Below are 11,116 nucleotides of genomic sequence, written 5' to 3' on the forward strand. Positions count from 1 at the left end.
GTTGGCACAAAAACAGACACTCAAATCAATGGAACAGAATAGAGAACCCAGAAATGGACCCCCACAAACGTACAGCCAACTAATCTTTGACAAAGCAGGAAAGAATATCCAATGGAATAAAGACAGTTTCTTCCGCAAGTGGTGCTGGGAAAACTGGACAGCAACATGCAGAAGAATGAACCTGGACCTACTTTCTTACACCATACACAAAAATAAACTCAAAATGAATGAAAGACCTAAATGTAAGACAGGAAGCCATCAAAATCCTCAAGGAGAAAGCAGGCAAAAACCTTTTTGATCTTGGCCGCAGCAACTTCTTACTTAACACACCTCTGGAGCCAAGGGAAACAAAAGCAAAGATGAACTATTGGGAACTCATCAAAATAAAAAGCTTCTGCACAGCGAAGGAAACAATCAGCAAAGCTAAAAGGAAACCAACAGAATGGGAGAAGATATTTGCAAACAACATATCAGATAAAGGGTTAGTATCTAAAATCTATAAAGAACTTATCAACTCAACACCCAAAAAACAAATAATCCAGTGAAGAAATGGGCAAAAGACATGAATAGACACTTCTCCAAAGAAGACATCCAGATGGCCAACTGACACATGAAAAAATGCTCAACATCACATCACTCATCATCAGGAAAATACAAATCAAAACCACAATGAGATACCACCTTATACCTGTCAGAATGGCTAACATTAACAACTCAGGCAACAACAGACATTGGCAAGGATGTGGAGAAAGAGGATCTCTTTTGCACTGCTGGTGGGAAGACAGGCTAGTGCAGCCACTCTGGAAAACAGTATGGAGGTTCCTCAAAAAATTAAAAACAGAACTACCCTATGACCCAGCAATTGCACTACTAGGTATTTATCCAAGGGATACAGGTGTGCTGTTTCGAAGGGACACATGCACCCCCATGTTTATAGCAGCACTATCAACAATAGCCAAAGTATGGAAAGGGCCCAAATGTCCATCGATGGATGAATGGATAAAGAAGATGTGGTATGGGGGCGCCTGGGTGGCGCAGTCGGTTAAGCGTCCGACTTCAGCCAGGTCACGATCTCGCCGTCCGTGAGTTTGAGCCCCGCGTCAGGCTCTGGGCTGATGGCTCGGAGCCTGGAGCCTGTTTCCGATTCTGTGTCTCCCTCTCTCTGCCCCTCCCCCGTTCATGCTCTGTCTCTCTCTGTCCCAAAAATAAATAAAAAACGTTGAAAAAAAAAAAATTAAAAAAAAAAAAAAAAAAAAAAAAAGAAGATGTGGTATGTATATACAATGGAGTATTACCCGGCAATCAAAAAGAATGAAACCTTGCCATTTGCAACTACATGGATGGAACTAGAGGGTATTATGCTAAGCGAAATTAGTCAGAGAAAGACAAACCTATGACTTCACTCATATGAGGTCTTTAAGACACAGAACAGATGAACATAAGGGAAGGGAAGCAAAAATAACATAAAAACAGGGAGGGGGACAAAACATGAGGGACTCTTAAATATGGAGAACAAACAGAGGCTTACTGCAGGGGTGCTGGGAGGGGGGATGGGCTAAATGGGTAAGGGGCATTAAGGAATCTACTCCTGAAATCACTGTTGTACTATATGCTAATTTGGATGTAAATTTAAAAAATAAAATTAAAAAATAAAAAATAAAATTTTAAAAAGAAAATAAAGGTAAACTACTTGTGCAGACAAACGAAAGCTGAATAAATTCAAGACCAAAAGGACTGCACGATAAGAAATGTTAATGGAAATTCTCAAGGCAGAAGAAAAGTGGTGAAAACTTGGGTCCAAGCAAAGGAATAAAGAGTAAGAGAAACAATAACTAAGTAAATATAAAATACTTTCCTATTTTTGATTATTTAAGACAAGTTTCATATATTATGATTCCATTCATATGAAATATCCAGAATAGGTGTACCCATAGAGACAGAAAGCAGGTTGATGGATGCCAGAGGCTGATGGGAGGGAGGAATGGGGAGTAACTGCTTAACAGGTAAGACACGTTATTTTAGGGTGATGAAAATGTTTTGGAACCAGATAAAGAGATAGTTGCACTACACTGTGAATGCACTAGATGCCACTGAATGGTTCACTTTAAAATGGTGAGTATTATGTTACATAAATTTCACCTCAATTTTTTTTCAAGATAAATGTTTGTTTTAAGCTGAGTTAGCAACTCTATATTTGACACGTTATATGTAGAAGATTATAGCAGTGGCTACACAGTGTAAAGGGCAGGAAGAAGAAACGAAGTATACTGATGTGATTATTATACTATATGTGAAGTGATCTAATACTTGAAGGTACACTGTGATAAGTTTAGTTTTCATACCATAAATACTAAAGCCCTATAAAAAAAAAAAAAAAGGCATGCTAATAAGCCAAACTGGAGACAAACAATGAATCATAAAAAATAATTAATGAAAAGACAGGTAAAGAGGAAATTTAAGAAAAACAAAAGAACAGAGGAGACAAAGAGAAAATAAATTGGAAGATGGTAGATTTAAACCCTACCATGTCATTAATTACATTAAGTGTAAACGGTCTAAATGTTCCAATTAAAAGGCAGAGGTTGTTAGACTAGATTTTAAAAAGCAAAACAAAACCACATGCTGTATACAAGAAATGCACTTTAAATACATACAGATTACAATAAAATAATAGGAAAAGATACATTGTGTTAACAGTAATTCTGAAGAAAAAAAAAAAAAACTGAACAGCTATCAAGAAAAGCATCCTTCAGAGTAAGATAAAGACAGAGTTCCATAATGATCAACCAACCAATTCAACAAGAAGATTTAACAATCCTAGATATGATACACCCAACAACAGATTAATGGAATTTAGACCCACAAATACATGGTCAGCTATTTTTCAACAAGTCGCCAAAGTAAGTCAGTAAAAACAGGATAATCTTTTAAATAAATGGTGCTGAAAACAACTGGATATCCATTCAAAAAAAAAAAAAAAAAAAAGAACTTCAATCCTTATCTCTTACTACACACCGGTATCAACTCATAACTTAGATCACAGATCTAAACATAAAAGCTAAAACTATAAAATTTCTAAAATAAAATATAGGAAGAAAAATCTCCCTGATTATGAGATAAGCAAATGTTTCTTAAGATTAAAAAAAAAAACAGTACAAGCTGTAGGAAAAAAATTGATGTTAGACTTCATCAAAACTTAATACATCTATTCTTTGCAAGACATGGTCAAGAATAAAAAGACAAACCAGAGAGATAGCACTCATAATACATATTATCTCATAAAATATGTTATCTAAAATTAATGCTGAATTCTTAAGACAACCCAAGAAACACAAAGATTCTCACAAACAAAATTACATTAAAGGGCAATAAGCACATGAAAAGCCAGTGGCATGTGTCTAAGAGAAATGCAAAACAAAACCACAATGAGATATTACTACTCTCCCTCTAAAAAGGCTAAAATTAAAAAAAAAAATACAAAACCAAAAAAAAAACCTTACAATTCCAAGAATGTGAAGCATACTTAGTATAAATAAGTATGTGCAGCAAATGGAACTTTGACACATTCCTAATGGGAATGTACAATGATACAGCCATTCTGAAAAAACAGGTTGGCAGTTTCTCATAAAGTTAAACATATAACTAATGTATGACCAAGCAATTCCATTTACAGATATATTTATGAAAACCTATGTCTAGGGGCTCCTGGGTGGCTCAGTCAGTTGGGTGTCCAACTCTTAATTTCGGCTCAGGTCATGATCTCACAGTTCGTGGGTTCAAGCTCCGTATTGGGCTCTGCACTGGTGTGTGGAGCCTGCTTGGGATTCTCTCTCTCCCTTTCTCTCTGCTGCTGCCCCACCTGTGCACACGCACACTCTCTCAAAATAAACAAATAAGCATTAAAAAAAAAAAAAAAAAAAAAAGGAAGAAAGGAAACCTATATCTACACAAAATCCACATGATGGTTCATAACAGCTTTATTCATAATAACCCAAACTGGAGACAACCCAAATGATCACCAACAGATGAACAGATACACAATTTGTAGTATCCCAGCCAAAATAGAACTCAGCCCTAAACTCAGTAACATGCAAGAATATGAATGAATCTCAAATACAGGGTGAAGGAAAGAAACCAAGCATGAAATAATACAGATTATATGATGCCATTTATATGAAAACCTAGTAACAGAAAGCAGTGGGGCTAGGGGGTGGGGAACTGAAAGCAAAGAGGCATAAAAAGTATTTAAATGATGAAAATGTTCTCAACTGCAGTCATGGTTACCTTTGGAGAGATAGTCTTCCTTGGGCTTCTTGCACTCCTACATGTCTTGCTGAGTGTGCTAAGACTGCAAGACCCAGACCAACTGCTCTTGAACCTGAGCCACGCTACAGCTGGTAACCTTGAAAGGTGAGGTATTATCTTCCCCTGAACAAAGAAGAAGCTTGCTTACTGCTTTCTATAAAAGCAGTAGATTCCCCAAGTTCAATATTCTTCAGCTGCAACACAAGCCCAATGAGGGAGCATCCATCTTGGCCGTCCTGTGCTTGTCTCTGGAGACTTGGGGGGTAAGGGGAACCTATGCAAATATGCTGATTCTCACCCTATTTGTGGTGCCATGAATAACATTTCTTTCTCTGAGTTTCCTGACTTCTGCCAGCATTCGTAGCAATAGGCTAGCTTCTAGCTGGCTCAAATCCTAGATAAAACTTTATGCCTCAACTGGGTACAATTTACTGAATATAAATGGAGAAGGAAGGAGAAAAGGTGTATGAGAAAGAAGAAAATAGACAAAGAGGAGAAAGAGGAAGATTAGGAGAATGAAGAGGACGAGGGAGGGAAGGTGAGTTTGGAACACCAGAAATTCCTTAGTAGGCAGAAGAATGAATCTAGACTTATGAAGACAAGACTGTTTGAGTGTTTTTATCATATTCAACTCTCTCTACCTCTCTCTCTCTTAAATGTCCTCCAAGACCCTTCATCAAGGAATTAAGAAATACACTGGTGAAGGATACACGGATTTCCTTGAAAACTGCTGTGGTGGCTGTCCTTTTTAGTTCTGGGCTAAAGATGGGTAATACTGCCACTAAAAGGAGCTCCCTGATTTCAATGGGATAGTGGGATTTCCAAGGTGATAAAGGACAAGTAGAAGCACTTAACCCTCAGATATAAAGTAGGCCTGGTTATTATAACAGGCAGGAGGGCCAGACCCGTTATCAGAATGGCTTGGATCTCTGGTGGTGGCTAACCATAGTGTCCATAAGAAAAACAGATGTGGAGTATACTAACGTATTACTTGACGAGAAGAAAAAAAGAAAATGAAAACAAAAAAACTCTAGATATATCAAACGGAGGCCTGACTTAAGTGGCCACAATGGAAGAGTTATGGCATATCACCTAATACGCAGGCTGAACTTGTTCAAAGACACAGAGCACCTGGAAAAAAGGAGATAATGGGTTCCACTGAGGAAGGACCCTACAAAATTCCATCAAGCGCATAAAGTCATTCTCCTAGCCTTTTCCAAATAGAACATGCAGTTTTTCATCAAGGACACAGTGCATGTGGGAAACAGAATCACTCAGGCTTTTTTTTTTGGGGGGGGGGGGGTTACTTAACGCCGGCTCTAAGCCCGTATTAACCCTAAGGGACCAGAACGTCACTATGGTAAACCAGTCAGATCAGGAGCTGTGATGTCACATTGAGAAAGAGTGTTCTGGCTTCCATCCAGCTCAGTGGGCCCAGTGAATCCACAGACCCACCCTGTAATTTCCCCAGTTCTTGAACACACAGTTAAAGGCTCCCTACACTACGTAGTAAGGGTCATGAGCATAAGAAGGGCCAAATAAAATCCCCTAGATGTACCCCTTTCTAACAAAATAAACCCAAAGCAAGAGCGCACCTCTGTGGAAACGAGAGGACGGAACCAACTTCAAAGACGTAAAAGACACAGGGATGGTAACTGTTACGACATTCTGTTTCACTAACCTATTGGGTCAGGGCAGAGAACCTGAATCTTGAGAATGACTGTGGATTACAGTAAATCGTCAAGTGGTGACTCCAGTTGTAGTTGTTGTTCCAGATACGGTCTCTACTGGGACAGATCAACACAATCCCTGGCGCCTAGTATGCATCTATCAAGCTAACAAATGCGTTCTTTTTATCTATTCCAAATACAGACCGCCAGAAGCTGTTTTCATCTTACAGTCCAGAAACACACCTTCACTGTCACAGCTCAGGGCTTCATCAACACTCCAGCTATCTTCCATTATTTGGTCCACAGAGACTCCAGGCATCTCAACACCTCACACGTCCACTACACTGTTAGTGCAACCAGCAAATCCTGTATCCATACCCACACTTGGTGCCATCTCACTTTCTACTTTTTGCCAACTTAAGAGGTGGGAAAAGATACCATTACTCTTTCAATTTGAATGTCTCTTGATTACTTAATAATTCCAAACATCTCTTTCTATGCATGTTAAGATTTGTTATTCCATAAGCTATTTATTAATATCCTTTGCCTATTTTTCTACAAAGGTTGCTGCCCTCTTCTTAGGGATGTGTAGTTCCTTGTCTAGTCTATATATCAATCCCTTATCAATACTGGGCACTACAAATACCTTCCCTCATGCTTTCATCTTTCACTGAATGAAAATGTTTAATTTTTATATAATCAAAATCACTACTTTTTCACCTTCATATTTTTGAAGCATTAGGAGTCCCTGGTCCCTAAGAAAAGAACTTCAACAATGTCTTCCATTAATTTTATAATTTCTCCTCTCACATCTAGGTCTTTTTAATTTATCCATAACCCATTCTGCCTGTGCTATAGGGTTTGTTTTTTCTCCATATACTGAGCCACTCTCCCTAATAGGACTCCTTTCTCCAGTGATTTCTCTTAAGCTCCTGAACACATACGGGTAAGTCTCCACTATCTAATTTGTTCCCAAGTCTATTTTTCCGTTCGTGCACTTACACTACAGTTTTTATTACTACAGCCTTGAAACAGTATCTTAATTTCCAATAAGGCAAACCCCACCAAAAACAAATCTTTAAGACTGCTTTAGCTATTCGTAAACTTTATTCTATCTGCCATATGAGTTTTAGATCTAGGTTACTGAGTTTGTCAGACAAACCAACTGGAATTCTGATGGCAGTTTAATCGAATTTATAGATTAAAATGGAGAAAACTGACCCTCATAATAATAAACAAACACATCTCAAGAGCATGGAAAGATTTATTTAGATTCTCTTCTGGTTCCTTATTCAAGTTTTAAAGTTTTCTACAGACTTTACAGTTTTGTTGCTTTTATTGTATATGATATTTACTTCTGATTCCCTATACTAGCTGTTTATTGCTAGTGAGTAAATGTTATTAATTTTTATGGTTTGATCCTATTTTTTTTAATGTCTGTTTATTTTTGAGACAGAAGCAGAGTGTGAGCGGGGGAGGGGTAGAGAGAGAGGGGAAGACACAGAATCTGAAGCAGGCACCAGGCTCTGAGCTGTCAGCACAGAGCCTGATGCAGGGCTTGAACTCACGAGCTGTGAGATCATGACCTGAGCTGAAGCTGGACACTGAACCGACTGAGCTACTCAGGTGCCCTATGGTTCGAATCCAGGAACCTTGCTAAACTCTTACGAGTTCTAATAGTTTCTCTTAATTCTAATGGTTCTTCCAGGTAAGTGATGTTATCTGCAAATAATGGGTTTTATTGCTTCCCTTCCTATCCTTACACTTATTTTTTCCCTTTGTAGTGTTAGCCAGGACTTTTCTTAGAATGTTAAACAATAATAGTGATAAAGGGCATCCTTAACTTGTTACTTATCTTACAGTGAATGAATCTAAAATTTCTCTATTAAGTATTATTATTTGCTGTAGGTTTTTGGTAATGACCTCGATCTAGTTATCTCATATCCCAATCGTGGGAAAAGAGTTTTTTATCACATAGTTATTGGACCTTATCAAATGCTTTTATGGTATCAAGATAATCATGATTTTCCTCCTTTAGTCTATTAATGAGATAAATTATATTAACAGTAAATAGATGTTGAGTCATATTTACATTCTTAAACTCCATAGATCAGGATTCTTTTAACACATTGTCAGATTTGATGTGTAGGATTTTCATATCTATGCTAATAACTGAAACAGGTCTATAATTTTCTCATATTGTCTTTATCTAGTTTTGAAATCAAGATTTCACTAACCTTATAAAACAAACTAGGCATCTTTTTATTTCCGTCTCCTAGAACTTGTAAAAAGGAATTGTTATTTAAGAGTCCAATGCAACTCATTTATCTCAGTCCAGTTTTTGAAAGGGGAGGTCTTTACCCTTCCACTTTGTTAAATATTTATTAGTTCAAGCTATCCATTTCTTCTGATACCAACTTTCAATATGTATTTTTCTAATAATTGATACTTTCCATCTTATTAACCTACAGGAATTCATAAAATTCTTTGCTGAAATCTCATGCTTGTAGTTACTTCCCATTTTTTTCACTTAATTATATTTTCACGTATTTTACTTGATCAGTCTTACCAGAGGTCTATCTAGCTTATCGATCTTCAAAGAACGATCTTTCGGTTTAGCAAGTCTTTCTTCTGTTCCTAATTTCGTTGGTTTCTGCTCTTGACTGGATGTTTTCTGAACTCTCAAATGAACTGTTTAAGCACTAAAACAAGATCCTGCAGCATTTAGATAAGTCACTAGGCCACACTGTCCAAAGCCTGGTTTCACTACCAGACTCCAATACACAAACTATATATTATTCTCACATACACATGATACAAAAAAAAAAAAAAAAATCATATCCAAATCTTACCAACCATACCTACATATGAATGTCTTTGACCAAAGCTGTATCTTGAGGGCAAATAGATTAGATTAGATTATGCGCTGTTCCCACCAAAAAAATAAGGCTGTTAAATATATATTTGAATCAAGGCAGATATTTTCTCTACACAGCTAATTGGACAATTACTGGTACTGCTTGATAAAATTAGTAACTAGAAATGAAATCTCCAGTTGCTTTACCAGATGTCATTTAAAACTTGCAGTTATTAATAGGAGAGAAAAATCTGGCTGCCATGGTCACTTTTCACCACTACCACCACCTCCAAAAAAAAAAACAAACAAAAACAAAACACCCCACTCAAAGCAAAAGCACTCTTTTTTCCTAGCTATAGAAATTACGTTTAGGGTCGGTTTAGGGTCAGTTTCAGATTACAAAACAGATTTTGGTCTTAAATCTTTCCGCCTGCAATTGAGCATTAACGCAGACCACTAACAAAGTTCAACGTTATCTTGTACACATGCTAAATGGCTTATTCTTAAGAGTGTACGCTTTGACAAGTAATTTTATACATTATTAGCTTCAAAACGGATGTCGCTCCCACCGCATTGGTGTCACTCTAAAAACAACTACAGTTCTCTATCAGGACGTAGAAAGTGCACGCTAGTGAAGGGAAGGAAAGAACGAGGTGTAAATATTGGTCAGCTTTCTAATTCCTGACTTGTCGAACGCGGACTAGCTAAAAGCACAAGAACACAACTTGCCAGATTTCTGACTACAAAAAAAAAAAAAAAAAAAAAGAATCCTTTAACGAAACTCAGACGGCCTAATTTTCCCCTCACGTTTGAGGGCGAAACTTTTCAGGGGCAACGGAGAAGAAAAGGGCTTCTTAATGCTGAGAGATAGCCAGCCGTGATAAGGCTCGCATTTGCAGGAGAACTCGGGGCTGTGGGCGCACCAGGCTGCTTCTCGGGGCCAGGTAACACAAGAAGCCAGGGCCGCTAAGGCGCTGGCCGCAGACACCGAGCGAGGGGGGAGGGAGGCGGGGAGGGGAGGAGAGACCCGGGCCTGAAACAAAGGAAGCGGGACTGGCCGAGAAGGGCGGATTCGGTGTCCGGGTGGAGAGGAGAAAAGCCAAGGCTGCAGGGAAGAGGCTGGACTCACAGAACTTGGAGGTGGAGGTGTTGATGTTGATGGTGGAGCTGGGAGTGGGGGCGGGGGCCGCCTTGGCCACGGCGGCGGCCGTGTCGCAGCTCTTCAACATCATGATCACCCCATTGGCCTCCGGCGGTGGCGGTGGCCCCATCGAGAGCCCCTCCTTGGGGCCTTTCCTGTCCACCGAGGCCGCGGGCACCGCCAGCAGCTGCCCCCCTGGCGGCTCTCGCGCAGGGGCTGGGATCGACGAGGGGGGTGGCGGCGGTGGCGGGGGCTGCCGGAAGCCGTCCACCGCGGCCTCCCAGTTGTTGTGGTTCTGGTCGTCCATCATCGCCACGTAGCTGCCCCACTCCTCCTCTTCCATGCTTTCCTCCATCCTGCAGGCCCCCAGCACCCTCCCGCCTCACAGGCACCTGCCGCCCGTCTCAACCCCGGGCCAGGGGGCACCGCGGCCACCTCGAGCTCACATCGCCGGCGGCCGGCACGGGCGCGGCGGGGAGGGGAGCGGCGCGCCGGGTCTCTCCGTCTCAGCCGAGCAGACTCTTCGAGACAGGGCTGACGGCGGTGGGCGCTCCCGGGCTCTAGCCTGGGAGAGGCAGCCGTAAAGCGGCAGCGCCCCTCACGACATTTTACAGCAACTTCCAACAGGCAGTTGGAAAGGGCAGCTGGGGGCGCGGCCAGCAGGGCACGTGGTGCGAGGAACGAGCCAGGAGAGACCAAAGTGAAAAGGGGCAGGAGCTGTGAGTCACCCCCACGCAAAAGGGCAGAGGTTTGCCCCGCCTCGGCTGGCCTCGGCGCTGAGAGGGGAGGGGCCGCGGGTCCGAAAGAGCCGCCGTCGGTCCCGCCCCCGGCCCAGCCCCACGTGACAAGGAGTTTGCGCAAGCGCGTTCTTTGTCTGGTTACCGGGACGACCGGAATCTGGCTGGCCCTTGAAGATGCGCCCAAAACCGTTCGGCGTTCGCTATGGTCCGGGCCCCCGCTTCAGTGGTGTTTTTCGTACGCCCTCCGGATTAAATGGGCCACCGCACCGCGCAGAGCTTCGTAGCCCCGGCCTTTGGTTGACGACAGAGCTAGGGAGCCACGAGAGGCCCTGGTTCGCACGTTACAAATGGGTGGGACTATCCTGGGTGGCCCTTGACGAGTCTGCTCGTGGGCCTCAGCCCA

At 41.2% G+C, this 11,116-nt stretch overlaps 1 protein-coding gene and 1 long non-coding RNA gene across 5 annotated transcripts in view; one reads left to right on the forward strand and one right to left on the reverse strand.

The window, feature by feature from the left end:
* The window catches only part of CACUL1 (CDK2 associated cullin domain 1), an 82,868-nt gene extending 72,047 nt beyond the window's left edge, over positions 1-10,821 (reverse strand). For all 4 annotated transcript variants that reach the window (XR_006194812.1, XR_006194810.1, XR_006194811.1 and 1 more), the window contains exon 1: positions 9,962-10,821. Coding sequence is in view for 1 of the 4 variants with exons in the window: in XM_042909156.1 (XP_042765090.1) it covers positions 9,962-10,328 (367 nt within the window). In the remaining 3 variants the exon portion in view is untranslated. The remainder of the gene's footprint in view (positions 1-9,961) is intronic.
* On the forward strand, positions 5,606-6,427 carry LOC122202702. The gene is made up of 2 exons (XR_006194813.1): positions 5,606-5,956; positions 6,178-6,427. It is a non-coding gene; the product is annotated as an uncharacterized LOC122202702 (long non-coding RNA).
* Positions 10,822-11,116: the final 295 nt, after the last annotated feature.

The sequence above is a fragment of the Panthera leo genome, chromosome D2 (genome assembly GCF_018350215.1).
Source record: "Panthera leo isolate Ple1 chromosome D2, P.leo_Ple1_pat1.1, whole genome shotgun sequence".
Classification (NCBI taxonomy): Eukaryota; Metazoa; Chordata; class Mammalia; order Carnivora; family Felidae; genus Panthera; species Panthera leo.